We start from the raw sequence: 15,876 nt of genomic DNA, 5'->3' as shown, positions 1-15,876 counted from the left end.
ATCATTATCTGTGATTCAGCTAGTGAGTTAAGGAACTGTTTTACCTGGTGATGCAACACCAGAAGATAGAGTGGTGAGGTAAAGGTACTGGAAGGGGGATGGGAGAATGCCAGATGAAAGCTAATAGGTGCTATTAAAATGTAGGTAGTAGAATGGGGGTGGGTGGAATTATCCCAGATGAAAGCAGATAGGATCTAAAAAGTGGGGGAGAGGCTATAGTACTATAACTTTAGAGGTACTGGGGGCGGGAGGGAATTAGGGGCAGGGAGAGGAGCGAAGAGAGCCCGAGTGTAGCGGGGCTATTGCAGTTTACAAGGTTTCCTAAAGTGTCCTAAAGCTATAAGGTAAGTATTACAGCTCTTAATGTAAGAGTCAATTTACTTCAGTTACAGGGGAAGGTGGCAACCACTCAAGTAGAAACAAAGAGCCCTATGGCTGACCAGTATGGTGACCTGCTTAATTACAAAGCACTGTAAGTGAAAGCTTAACAAATGCCTTTTGTGTGTGCAACCTACTCTGTTTAAATGTTGAGAGAAACTGATTGCAGTCCTGTAGACACCGTTGTGTAGGGAACTGTAGAGTTCAATCTGTTTAAATGTTGAGAGAAACTGATTGCAGTCCTGTAGACACCGTTTTGTAGGGAACTGTAGAGTTCAATCTGTTTAAATGTTGAGAGAAACCGATTGCAGTCCTGTAGACACCGATTTGTAGGGAACTGTAGAGTTCAATCTGTTTAAATGTTGAGAGAAACCGATTGCAGTCCTGTCGACACCGTTTTGTAGGGAACTGTAGAGTTCAATCTGTTTAAATGTTGATAGAAACTGATTGCAGTCCTGTAGACACTGTTTTGTAGGGAACTGTAGAGTTCAATCTGTTTAAATGTTGAGAGAAACTGATTGCAGTCCTGTAGACATCGTTTTCTAGGGAACTGTAGAGTTCAAACTAAGTCACACCAGGTCAGCCAAGGGGGGAGGGGGGGGATCCTAAGCACCTAGATTTGAAAAAATCGATAAATCAGCATTCGCTTTTTTAAGCGATTGCTGATTTAATATAGACCCACAATCTCTACTGTGAAGCTTTACAATAGTGGTTTACAGAGAAGTACAATTAGTTGGACAACACTGGAGGCTGTAAATGTTATTTTTCTTTTTGAAAGTCTGCCTTTTTAGGGTAAATATTCAGTTTTAGGAGTTTGCAAAGATGGAGCGTTAGTAGAATTTCCTCTGCTGACTCAGAGCCAGCTAGCTTTTCTTTTTTTTCTTCTTTTTTTGACATTGCACAATGATGTTCACTGTGAGGGTGAACAAGGATATTAATTCTATATATCTTGTCTGAGGTTGTATGAAGGGAGCTAAAGTTCTTTTCAGATGTGATGCAAATTATAGGAACTCCATATTTTAGCTGTGCCTCAGGGACTTTGATTTCACTTTCTGCTGCTGAGAGGATGTGAGAGATTTGTCCATAGTAAAAATAGTAAACTTTGATTTTTTTTTTTTGCTTTAATATTTTCTATGTGCAGTTGAAATTTTGATTCTGGACTAACAAGACCTAGGTACTTGAAGGATGTGGTTGCTTCCAATATTTTGGTTTAGAATATAGACTACTGTCCACAGCTGTCTAGGGATTCTGTGGATAATGTTTTGGCTAGTTCGAAAGAGCATTGCTTTAATTTTTGAGATGGTGAGTAGCAGGTTCGTGTTTTTTTCCAGACAGATAATAGGAAAATACCATCTTTAAACTGATTTTCTGTGTCTTTATGGGATGGTTCAGACCTGTAAATTATGATTTCATCTGCTTACAGTATTATGGTAAATTATCACGTTGTGGTGTGAGTAGCTAGTGAAGATGTCTAATAATACATAAAAAGAAAGACGGCAGCAAGAATCAGACATTGGTGTACATGCCTTTAAAGTGTTTTTCTTGACCTGAAAAAGAAGAGCTGATTCTGACTGTGAATGAAAGGTTAAAATGCAGACTTAACGTCAGTTAGAAGAGCTCATTTTAAGTGTGAAGGAATGGTTAAAGTGATAGTCCCAAAGCAACTAAATGGTTCCAAGAATAAGTCCATATGTCAGAGGTACATAAGGAAGAAGGGAGTGGCCCAGTAAATCAAAAGGCTTTGTAAGGCCTGTTAAAACTTTACTAATTAGATAATCTTTATTGATATTACATGCAATGTCAATCAGTCAGGGTTCATGGTGTTGTGATGGTACTGTAACATCTTCAGAGCCCATACTGGTTTCTTGCCAAAAGATACAAGTTTCAATGTTTTCTGGTGGTTGGTTGTACACAATTTTTTCTGGAATTTTACCAAAGATTGGAAGGCTTGATATTGGCTGGTAGTCAGAAGGTGGGTTGGGTTTTGATATTTGGTCTAGTGGTTTTATGGCCGTATTTTTCCAGCTTAAGGGTAAGGGCTTGTGGTAGAGAGGAAAGCTGTATATACATTGAGGGGGGAGTAACAATGTAGTCTTTGCATGATTTGACAAACCAATGAAATTATCTATCCATTTTGGGGCAAGAATTTATTTTTTCAGGTTAGTTTTTATGTATTTACCTTTGGTTCGGTGAAAGTAGATGTATTTTGGTAACATGGAATTTAGTATGTGATGTTGCTTGAGGGGGAGCAAATGAAGGAAGATTACAAATGTGTCTTGAGTACTGGCAGTTGATTGATCTACAGGAACCAATCTTCATCCTTACTTTTAAGGAGAGATTTAAGTTATTTTGTAATCCAATTGTTATGATGTGGTTTACGTAGCAAAGTTATTTTGTAATCCAGTTGTTTTGATGTGTCTTATATAAACATGTCACATTGGCAAAAAGTTTATTTTGAAGTGAAAGAAGTATGGAAGTGAGAAAGTTACCTACCTAAATGGGATCTTGACAAGACTAAATTGGGCTGCAATCTGTGACTGCCTGGCAGTTGTACAAACTGAAAAAAAAACTGATGACTTGGGCTTTAAGGTGATTTTGAAAGGGGGTTGGTTTTTATGTAGATTATTAATTTTAAAGGTATAATTCACTGATATTGCTTTATGAGGGCCAAGGAGAGTTAGACTGAATCCCCCTAAAATTAAATGATTTTGTAGGGAGAAGATGTTTCTGTTAATGTAGGTACAATTTCATGCAACTTACTGGGGAGAGTGATTAGAGAGACGTAAATAAGAAGCATCTGGAAGAGGTGGCTGTTTTACTTACAAACTGTTATCCTGATGTAGCACAATAGTACAGGGAGTAGCATTGCTGACTCACAACAAGATGTTCTCCAGTTTGATTCTGAGATGGGGTACATTGTGTGCAGTATCTAGATGTTCTCCATTTAGTGACACAAGTGAATACTGAACTATTTATTCAGTGTATCAACAGAGAAAGCCCTCTGGGGAGGGCAAGAGTTGCTTTTCAGAGGTAACTCAAAATATGCGTGTGAGTATTTTTCTAGAATTATCCTAATAACATAACTTGGCATCAAGTAATGACTGCTTATATTTACACAAATGATTTAAAACCAGAAATGTCAGTGTATATCAAATGTTTGAGTAAGGCTTGATTGAACATTGATATCCCGATATGTATAACACAGAAAACAGAGTTAAACCTTAAAAATCCTTAAATCAAAGTAAAAAAAAAACTCAATGTTTTTGCAGTGGAGCAATTTCTGTGCACTTCTCTTTACTTAAATATACCATCTCCAAGGTCACGTAACAATGGGCAGAAGGAAAAATTCCCTTACTCCACTAAGTGCAGATTTGGGAAAAAACACAGTCCATGTGGCAACCATTGCATCCATTCACTTATACTGATGAAACATATCAGTCTGCAATTACATATGTTTTCATCAAATGTTGCAAGTGAATTTTGACTAAAGATGGGTTGATGCAGTCTGCAGCAGACACACACAGATGTGTGTGCGTGTAAATAGGTATAAAATGTAGGTATATATAATCATACGCTACTAAGCAATGGACCTATTTTTAACACTTAAAGTAAAATGTCTTTGTTTACCTTTCTGTCTTAGTATTAGTAAAGGGGGAGGAGCATGTGCTGTCATCCAGGGCGACTACTGTATTGCTGCAGCAGTACTTGAACCGATTCATCTACAAAGGACATACCACATAGTATACTTAGCAGGGATGCCGCAGTATTACTGCCTATATACAAAGTGATAGCAAGACAAAATATTAAATAGTGTATGGCAAAGTGCAGTTATAATATGGCTTAGATTTGTGGGCTGGAAAAAATCCAAAGGTTCTGCACAAAACAAATTATCAAGATAAGGTACCACAGTTATAAAACTAGACCATAGATGGTGTGTTTGTTTGCAATAAGTTATAGGTTAATAAGAGGGGGACCTTATCCTGATTTATATATATATATAAAGGCATGTCATGGCTGCAACAATGGGCACTGAATTTAATAACGATCAGCTGAGTAGAAGGAACCACGGTGTGTTAGTTGAAGCGCAAAGGTAAATGTGGAATTAATGAAGAACAGATTTTATATAATATCGCGACTGCTGTGAAATGCTGTGCCATTGAGAATCAGAAATGTAGAGAATATGCTGGCATTTAAAAAAGGTGCTGAATGAGGCTTTTGGAATTATGGCATTCAATCCCTGACTATTAGGTAGTAAGCTCTTAGAAGGCCTTAAGTATTACTTAGAGTATGGTACTTAGAGTTGGATATACACACTGAACATTTAAATTAACAGCAACTTATACTCTCTGTATTTTATACATATTTACAGTGTAACATGATGTTGTACAAATACACAATAACTTGTGGCTGAATAGCTGAATGTTAAATAGAGGTAAAGTCATTTCTAAGCAATATGTCACAGGTGTGACATGAACATGGACCAACTTCATGGAGCATATGTTTTGCAGCATTGTTTATGTCAGTATGTTTATTACATGACTCCATGACTTTCATATATTTGGCATAGAATGGCACTGTGCTTATGGCTTGCCCATTGGCATAGTGCAAACAGTACTGCTACTGATATTTCCCTGTCCCCTGGGTTTACCTAGTGATTCCATTTTCTTTGCTTCATTGACCTGCTCATTCTCCCTTAGATACCACTAGCTCAGGCTAGTGTTCTATGCCCCATTCACTCACTCACTCACTGGTTGGAGGCCTTCCTCAGCTCATTTCTCCTATGAAAAGATGAGTCATACACTAGGGAGGCGGTCAGTCTGCTAGACCCAGCAGGATAACCTCCTGACTTCCCTGGGGCTCGTAATCCTGCAGCAGTTCATTTGTGCTCTACATATGCTGTGTTCTGTGGTGAAGCATGCATTCTGTTTCTGCAGAATTAGGGCGATGTGCCCTGGTTAGCATGTGTTCAATAGGCCCAGTCTCTAAAAGTGCCTGATGTTCCCACTAGGTGTCACCCAGGTAGGGAACAATGGTTGCATACTCCCATCCTCCTTATGCCATCCCCTCCAGCACCAGTGCAGCTAACTGAACATGAGTTGTTAGGGTCATAATCAGGGATCCATCCTTCTCTGCCATGGTGGCACTGTGGCAGACTTACTGCCACTGATTTTGATGACTTGGGTTAAGAACTGGATACAAAGAGCTGGAAGATTTTGTTAGGAAGAGAGACTTGTTAGAAATCTAGCTAACTCCCACAGATGCAAGAATACAGGAAGGAAGATTACTAGGGTAGACAATTTGGTTATCTATAGCCATGCCTTGCTATCAGTATTGACGCCATCGCCTTTGATGATTAACTAGGAAAACAGCTCTCTGGGACTCAGAGAATAGATCTCAAGATGTATAAACTGCGCCCTAAAGGCTCAAACAAAAATTAGAAAATCCGTGATGTATGTAGCTTTTACCTCATGCCCTCCTGGAGATAATGACCTTAATGATAAAGGGGTAAGGCAGAGAGAGAGAGATAAATTAACTGTGCCCGTCAGTCACCAAATTGTCTGACTACAACCATGGTGATTTACTTTCTTCCTACCAGTGTGAGAACAGATGAGTATGCGGGTTGTATTCTATGCAGGTATCAGGGGAATTTTTCTTGTTTATGGACTAAAGCTGCCGTAGCAGGTGATAATGTGCAATCACAGATGTGGTGGCTTGCTCTGCTTTCTCTCAGTAAAGGTGAGTTTTTACAGATGATATGAAAGTTTTCTGGCACCCTCTAAATAAATGTCACAGATGCCAGCTCTGTTGGCACACAAGAATAAAGCCGTATGGCCCAGGTGACCTGAGATCAAATAGCAGCTGGGAGGCTTGATAGAGCTGGGTGTCACCATGCTGGGATGATGAGGGGTGATCTAGGGCTTCATAATACTGCAATACTTCAGAGGAGGGGCAGTGGGATAGAGATGGTCTCAGGGGTGGCACCAAACTATTTTGGTGCTAGCTCAAATCACAAGTACATGGGAACATGCTATATGTCCCTGACATGATGCAGATCATCCATCCACCTGCCTGAGTGGGGAGTAGATTCAATAAAAATATGCCCTTAGTGCAGGAATGACAATCAGGTTAATTGTATGATGGCCTCAATAGACAGCTGTTACCATCACTGGGGAATACCCAGAATGGCAGAGCCAATGAGCATGACTGTCTGTGGAGGCTTGAGGGTTGGCAGATGCAGAGAGAAAAAGTACATATAAAAATGGCAGAGACAGAAATAATACTTCAGAGAAAGTTTCACATGAGAATAAGAGATTCTGATATAGCACGTGGTCTGACCCATTAGATTTTTTTTTAGCCAAAACATGACCCAGTTAAGAAAAAACTTGCAGGCATATGATTTTAAAGGTAGTGAATCCTGAAGTATCAGCTGAAATAGTACAGTGGGATCATTTGTGTGCTATGACACAGTGACAGAGCTAATCTCAGGTAGCTCCATTATAATCCATAGCTTAATAAAACTCTCATTTGCAAATTAGTTTTCTTTATTTGTTGTTTCAGGAGGAAATTTGCCTGTATTATATGTACTACATTTACTACAAATGGAAGCCTCACAAGGCACATGACCACACACATGAGTATGATGCCTTACAAGTGCCCATTTTGTGATGAATCATTCCGAACTACACTTCACTGCAAAAAACACATGAGGAATCATCAGGTTGTTCCTGCAGCAGGATCAGAGGCAGGAAACAATGAAGCAGCAGGTAAGTGGCTTTTATTGCCAGCTTGCATTGAAAGGATAATAACTTTCTAAAATGGAAAAAAACATTGAGACCATTATGTGTATTATAACTGCATTTAACTATGCTACAGTTAAAATTACTCTGAATACCTCTCGTGTGTGTGTGTGTGTGTGTGTGTGTGTATATATATATATATATATATATATACACACACACACGCACACGCATGCATGCATGCATAGTCAGCAGGTCAGCTTTGGAAGCTGACATGCTGTTATATCCTTGGCAGGATTTCACCCGTATAGCTAAGGCTACTGCAGCAGTGATCATTCAAGCATCTGCTGTTACGGTAAGCTTCCTGATACAACTGTACTTTAATGCAGCTTTCAAAAGGTTTCTTGTCAAAGGTTAGAGTCTTCTCACCAACCTAGAAAAGCTGTTTATTCTTAACACCGTAATCCACTTTCTATGTAATTTCCATTAAAACACTTGGGTAATTTTATTTTGTCAGTATACAAAGTAGAAGAATTAAGAAAAAAAGTCAACATAGCTCTTAGATGAACAGGTGGAAGGCAGTTTAATGGGTGATCATTAGAGCTGTCATTTTCACATCTCCAAATTGGGACATGGGGCGAGGTCAGACATGACTCCACAATGGTAGTAGCCAAAACTGTATTGTAAATAACTGTTAGAAAAATAAACAAATTAAGCATGGGTTCTAGAAGCCACTATGTGGCCAAAAGCCATGGGATTCTTAATGCATTTTAGAGCTTTTATTTTTCCAACATTTTAATCTGATAATAGCCTGGACAAAAATTAGAGATGATTACTGCTAATAATGCCAGAAGTTATCTCCCGAAAATACATGTTGAATGTTGATGCAAAATCTCTCTCTTTCTTTCCCTCAGTTTCTCTCCCTTTTGCTTACTTCTAATGTTAGTTTTATGATGCAGCAGCAATTAATATGCAGATAATAAACACATTTAAAAACTGAATAAAATATCAACTGATGCTAACTGGCTTATATTGCTACAGCCTGAGCCAGGTACTGAGTCCTCCTACCTGATGGCAGAGGAAGACAGCAGCCCACCATGGGAATAAAACCGACAAACTACTTGAATATTAAGATGTAGCAAAGCAGTACCAAAGCCTAAAGCTAAGTAGTATGAAGCTCCAAGGAGCAACTAGGAGCCACTTTTTCCATGAAATGTGGACGAGCCCTGAATCAAATTTTCAGTCACTGTGATTCTGCCATTTGGAGGTTCAAGTATGCAGAGTAGACGAGATGTCTAGGAACTGCTAGAAGGTAGTGTGAAGAGAAATACATGGAGGTATAATGTAGAATGGATGACAGTAATTAGCTTGCTGGTAGATGCTGCAGAAACATATTCAAAGACAGGAGAGGACAAAGGCCTCATTATGACATAAATTAACAGTAGCATCTACACTGCAGAAACTGGGTTAAATTGTATGAGCTTCAAAGAACTTCAGGCATGCAAGTAATTATTGTGAACCAGCTTTTATGACTGGCGATGAAGGACACTTTTGATGTCCATCTCCTGCTGCGGATGAAACCCCTACACCTGCTATTCAGAGAGTTATAACCCTCATTGCCCTTTACTAAAAAATGTTACCATCAAGTCTTTAGAATTTGAAGATTATTTCCATAACCCCACCAACACCACCATGTGCAACAACAGCAACAAAAAACAACATGGCTCACAAAAGTGCAGAACACAAGTGGCCTTCAGAAGACAGTGTATATCCTAAGTGGTACATCCTGACTGTATATCGTCATATTCTAATATTCTCTGAAACCAGCTCTACCAAGCTCACATTACACAGACAGATATACTGTACACTATGGGCATGAGGCACATGAGACAGGTGGGAGAGAAAGAAGGAAAGACAGGACAGAGAGGTGCAGCTGAATTGTATTAGCATTTAGCAACAAGTAGGCAGATTAGATAGACCACAATGCCGCTTTCTTCAGACAAGACATATGTACATACACCACAAAAGTACTGGTACAGAAAGTGATTCAGTTCAAGTATGAACATGATAGTAATGGCTGATACACTGCTGCTTTAACTCTTACTTTGGTAGTAATAATGGCCACAAGTGAACATATGTCACAAGTATAAGCCATAAGCTCAATACTAAAATATCACCATCTTTGAAAGAAGTGCAGTCAATACAGACCTGGTGGTAATACAGTGCAGTTAGTACAAATGAGGGTGGGTGCTACAGAAGTGCTATAAATGTCCATACATGTGCACACATACAGACACATAAATGGATATAAACACACACATGTGCACACATACATATACACATACACCAACATACACACAAGACATAAGCCCACACAGATGCACATGCACACATACAGATACACACACACACACACACACACATATATATATATATATATATATATATATATATATATATATACACACACACACACACACACACACACACACACACACACACACACACACACACACACACACACACACACACACACACACTCACAGATACATGTACATGCATACACACATGCAAGGGTGCGCACATGCACAAACACACTGGCACACACACCACACATAAACACAGACACACACACAGATGTAAGAACATGTGTATATGTATGTACACACACACACACACACACACACAAACAGATGTGTATGCAGACAGGCATAAAGACATGTAGTGGGTTGTAGAATAAATAGAAATAGCACAGGCAACAGCTTCACAAAGCCCTGTTTTTATACTTTCCGGTATACATGACATGTCTGGATTTTGCCACAATCTCTTACACAATGATTGTATTAGATAAATATGTCACACAACTCACCCCAGCCTCTAAAATGATTCCTGACATAACAAAAGTGTAAGACTAAAATAGTGCAAATAAAAAGACTAAAACTGCTAATTGTATCTGAAGTGAAATTCCAACCCTGAATTCTATGATGTTGATATTAAAACATAATAATCACCTTTTAAACATAGTTATGGCTTTAAATGATCAGTGCAGTAACATATTATATAAAGTGATTCCCAACAGTAAAATACTAATCATTAATTATAGAGTAAGGAGATCAAAAATGGAAAAAAAATGATACTTACTATATTCTTAAAGAAGTGAACTACTGGGTTTTCATCACCTGGTCTTGCATGAGCTCCAGCCTGAGCATGCCTCTGGGGTGAAGAACCTACCTGGCTAACTCTTGATGCAGATATTTCCTGAAACATGACGTGAAAATCTTATTATTTCATACAATCATATGTGTTGAGTGACATACAGCATCAAATGACAAAAAGATCATATGATTAAATGAAGTGCTGGATTCTGTATTCACACTAGGATTTTAGAAATGGTCAAGTTCTATGTCAATATTTATGTTTACATTTTATGCATGCATGTGCTGAATAAATGTACTAAAAGCATGGCTACATTCAAATATAACATGTTGGGTGCTTCATTATAGACATGCATGTGTTCTATTCATTCAACAAAGCTTGGTAATCAGTAGAGAAAAGCTAACCTTTAAATATGTACCAGAATTTGTTGATACATGTCTTTCTCCCTCTCATTTTAAAAATATATAACAGCTGGTCAGAAAGAGAGCACTTTTCAGAAAAGAATGTCTTAATTTAATAATTTATATACTCCATGCAGTTAGTGACAAAGAATTTAGGAGTAGGCGTAATTCAGTTATTTAATACTCCCCTTACACATTATAACTTTATAAAATTTGGGAGGAAAACAGTTAAATTTGAGAGCATAAATCATAGAGCTATGCCTAAATCACAGAAGTTGAGAGGTATGCATATATGGTCTGGTAAAAAAAGGCAGTTATATATCAGTGCACCTTTTTCCTTTTGGGGAAAGAGGAACAGCAAACCCAAGAGGGACTTAATAACAACCTCGCAGCTCTAAGCAAATTAATTTAGGCAGACATTCTCAAGAAATCATCATAGTACATTATGCAAAAGTCAGCTAAAACTACTAGGAAATGTATGACTTACCTCCAAAATAACAGAAGACAAATGTAACAAATATTTTTTTACGAAGTTTACACCATACATCATGCAGTACAAATCAAGTATTGAAACTGTAGTGATAGTAATTTCAGATTTTCCAAGAAAAGCAGATGCTTCTCATTAATTCCATTAAGTTTATGTGACAAAAAATGAGGCAATTTAAGGTAAAAATTAAACCATGCCTTACGTAAAAGTGAGGATACTTTTTTTGTTCATTATTTTAATATGTTGATGTCAAAAGAAGAATTGAGCTTCAAAATATACTGCACATTCTATATACTGACTCTGTACTTAGTTGGACTTGTATTACTACTCCTAATATTTTTGTTATAAAATTATAACACATCTAAATATTCCTACTAAATGCTTTTACAGGATGTGGGTGCTGGCTACAACAATTGCTTGTATGGTTTCTGTGTTGGCATATATATTTTTAACCAACTGTCACATTTCCATCAAAAAAAATGTAATATGGTTATCTTACTTACTGGTAATTATTTAAGTTCTGGGACTTTCCAAATCATTGAACTCAAACAAATGCTTCTAATTCTGGAAATGATATATAGAAATTGTGTATTGTATATATTAATATTTGCAGTATTTCTTTAACTCTTTGGAACTTTAGTCCTTTTTATTTTATTTTTACATTGTGATACTATTTTGTATTCAGAAAGGCCAAGCAATTACTAGTAACAGACTAGTAACAGACAACGTACAGTGATAATAGCTCATTGATATGAAGACATGTGTTTCTAGTAGTTATGCTTGCTTCTTAGCTTAAGAAACATGAACACAACAGAGAATGATGTCTGACGTTGTTGTCATTCAAACTCTCATGGAAATATATCACTCACATGATGGCTGAACATTTTTGAAAGAACAAGAGTAAAATACCCTCAGGTAATTATTATGCTAACAGTATCACAAGAAATGCAACTTTTTAAAAGCTTTCATTACCTCAAAGGTTCATTGGCTCAATTATCAAGCTTACAGCTTACCAGCCTTCAAGAAACTCAAGTGCTTAAACCACATCTTGATATTTTCCCATTCCCCATTTTAATACTGTATGTACATTTTCCCCCATTATGCACAGTTGTATAACAATCAATCTTTGTCATACCTGTAAACTGTTAGCTTTTCTCCCCAGGCCTCCACTTAAAAGGGGCTTTTTCACAGCCAGAATATTATGCCTGATGCCCAAAGAACATCCACTCTTACAGCCCTTGTACAAGTGTAGCCCCTCTACAGATACAGGTAATATAGTTTCATCAGCATGCAAAACTATGGAGGATATCATAGCAGAACTCATGCTGACACAGGCAGCTTGACAACCTGAGCTCCCAATCAGTTTGGGTTTGTGAAGGGGAGCTCCTGTCTCCTTAACCAAGTAAGCTTCTTTAAAAGGTTACAGAGGCTGTGGACTGTGGTCACTCAGTGCAGACTGCTTATCTGAATCTGGTCAGTGCTTTTGTCATTGTCTCCCATGTTAGTATGGTTAAAAAATAGACAAACAATGTAAATCCCCATGTTATCCACTGGATTGAAAATTGATTGTCTAACAAATCCTAGACTGTAAAAGTTGCTGGTACCCTCTCTGAAAGTGAAATTGTAACTAGTAAGAAACCATGGGGATCAGTTCTGGGACCTCCCCTGTTTGGCATTTATTTTGCAGATATCAGGGCCAATATCCCAGAAGTGTGATTGATAAAATTGCTGATGGCTGCAAGTTGGGAACTGTCATCTTCTCATCAACTCATACCAAACAGCAATAACTGGAATATGTACATGCCTGGTATACTGAAAATGGTCTCAAGTTAAATGCAACACATGCAGCATAGTAGCATTTGGTATAAAACAGGCTACGCCCACCTCATATGTTTTAAATGGTACTCTTCTTCAGACAAACACAGTCAGAAGTGACCTAGGTACTTACCTGGACAGTTTCCTCTCATTCAATCATCATTTGTCTGTCCCAGTTAATTTCGAAGGGAATGTCTTCAAGGCCCAAAAAGTCATCTTACTACTGCACTCCCTTATCAGGTGTATTACTGTGTACAATGCCCCCTTTGAGATGGATAAATCAAAGCATATTGCTCAGCTAGAAGGGCCACAAACATGTCTTACCAAGGAAATTAAAGGCCTTAGATCTTTCAGCTATTGTGATAAATTGGCACAGCTCTCATTATGCTCAGTAGCCTACAGACTGCCCCAAGGTGACCTGTGTCTTGCTTTTTGAGCCACAAAAGACCAAGTCCTGTTTGAGCTTCCCTTTTTACCAACACCCACATGAGGGGTGTATATCTGCGCAAGCAAATCAACAAGATTCACTGAAGAGATCTTACATCAACGAATTCCAAACTTATGCCGTAAGTTGCCACTACAGGTCAAACAAAGTATGTCTTTGATTACCTTTCAGGCTAGGCTTGATGACTGGATGGGATGGACAAAAAGTTACACCAGCATTGTCATGTACAGCCCCTGCTTGATTTGGGAGGCAGGGATTTTATGCACTTGAAAATGGAACCAGTATTTTTTAAGCACATCAGTTTGAAGGTGTATATGGCTATGCATCTTAGGGTGGCCACTAAACTGTTAGAGGCTCCCTGCCTCTCCCCATGCACTCAAGATGAATTGAGAGAAAACAACACAAACTTCTTGAAAATCCTTTGAAGGGCAATTTAATCAGTGAGTCTAAGGTTATACCTCTCAACTTCCTAGCATAGGAAATCTGGAGAAAGACAAAAATAATGGGGGACAGATGCCCAACAATAGGGACAGATTTTAAATACTGCTTTTAAACTTTGAAAGTTGTTAAAAATAACAGGATTTGTGATAGCATTCATTTTCTGAAGAATATGAAGTCTAAAACTCATATGTACGTCATTATTTAGTGAACTCATTCAATCAATGATTTGACAGAAAATCATAAATTTAATGAGAAAGAGACCAAAAATGTGAGGCAAAAATCTGGATATTCTGTAAAACTCAGGACATTTGAGAGGTATGTCTAAATTTCCCATGTTTAATATTGTGTGTGTGTGTGTGTGTGTGTGTGTGTGTGTGTGTGTGTGTGTGTGTGTGTGTGTGTGTGTGTGTGTGAGTGTATATATATATATATATATATATATATATATATATATATATATATATATATTGCATCTTTGGATTGTAAAGTGAAAGTATTCCATAATCATACTCCTGTTTGTACAAAGTATGCACCATGTTTATTTGCATCTGATATTTATTTTTATGATTCTCATCTGTCACTCTTTACCTAGACAGTTTCTATTTGAGCAGGTTTGTGTCCAGTACATAAACATGAAAACTGGCAAATGTCCTGAAATTTTAGGACAAAAATCTTTACTGAGCTTCCTCTAATAGTTGCATGAAATAATTATTTTGTATCTGAAGGATCTGATAGACCAGGTACAACTCAAATTCTGCCTTTGTTCGGTCAAAAAAAAAGTGAACTCTAGCCCTTTGCAGTAGACGTGGTTATGATTTGCCTTGCAAAATCTTACATGTCGATAAAAAAAGTCTCACTTTGGGCACTTGAAAATGAGGCAGTTGTAATTTTTAGTATCAAATTCTGTAGTTTAATATCAGCTCCCCCAAGTGGTTCATTTGTAGGCACAGACATGAACAGAACTACATCCCAGATCAGACTTAAAAAAAATCTGTGCGACTATGAGTATGATATCAACTGAAATACCAGTGGTTGCTTCTAAGTAATCTACAGCAAACAGAATATAATATGCCTTGTAGACCAGGACCAGGCAGGAGTTACTTCTAAGTAACCTACAACAAACAACATATAATGAAATTTCTGAAGTAGTTGAAATTTTCCAACTCTATGGTTGTTCTAGTAAGGAAACATAGTAACATTTCCACTTATTTCAGATGACTTATTCTATTACTATGGAATGCAATGTTATATTCAATAGTGAGTCACATCAGTGTGGGTGGTACAGTGATCTCCCAGGAGTGACTAATTATACATGTCTTTTAGAATTACATAGGCTGTGAAGGCTGTCAGCCTAGCTAGATAGAATTGTGTAAATTATTCTAGGTCATTGTAAATATTAATATGATCCACAGGCTCGTTTTACAAATGTAAGAAAACTGAGTTATATGCTGAACTTCACAAATGTGACCACAGTGCACCCTGCTAAAAGAAAGCCGATGAGCAAAGAATTTTATAACTGTGTTTGATCTCAAGCTCGGAGACAGGATGTCTGGGCTAAGAGATTCTTTCTATTGTTTTGGGACATAGATAATTACTAGGTTTCACATGTAAAAGTGTATTTTCCTGCTGTCGCTTCCTAGCCAGGTGCAGCTTACAAAGAAATGTAAATTTTGAGCTTCTGTTAACCTGGGAACTAAAGGAGAAGTGATAAAAATGATGTAATGTGAAATGGCTCAGCAGTACTATGTATTATCAATTTAAGACTTTCTCAGAGAGAAAGACTGAGCATTTTGTGTCTTGTCTTGGATCTGTAAATATTCCACTCACCAACACTTGTTTGCTCAGTATGTAAGTAGTATTTAAAACAGTGATTTCTCTTAGAGATAGATAGAATATAGCCAGATTAGTCTAGCTGTTTTCTATATTTATGTCAGACTGTCCTACAGTATTGTTTTAAAGCATTTCCTGTGATTTCTGAGCTCTTTATTGTCATTGTGTTGAATGAATAAGTATTGT

General features: G+C 37.6%; 1 protein-coding gene across 2 annotated transcripts in view; it reads right to left on the bottom strand.

Annotated features, from left to right (window-relative positions):
- LOC122798288 (myelin basic protein) overlaps positions 1 to 15,876 on the bottom strand; it is an 809,205-nt gene that overhangs the window by 64,589 nt on the left and 728,740 nt on the right. For both annotated transcript variants that reach the window (XM_044067101.1, XM_044067102.1), the window contains exon 4: positions 10,257 to 10,373. In XM_044067101.1, the coding sequence (XP_043923036.1) occupies positions 10,257 to 10,373 (117 nt within the window). The remainder of the gene's footprint in view (positions 1 to 10,256; positions 10,374 to 15,876) is intronic.

The sequence above is a fragment of the Protopterus annectens genome, chromosome 3.part1 (assembly GCF_019279795.1).
Source record: "Protopterus annectens isolate FY-2018-M chromosome 3.part1, PAN1.0, whole genome shotgun sequence".
NCBI classification, from domain to species: domain Eukaryota; kingdom Metazoa; phylum Chordata; order Ceratodontiformes; family Protopteridae; genus Protopterus; species Protopterus annectens.
The sequence above is the reverse complement of the archived record's forward strand: the minus strand, read 5'-3'. Positions and strand labels throughout refer to the sequence as shown.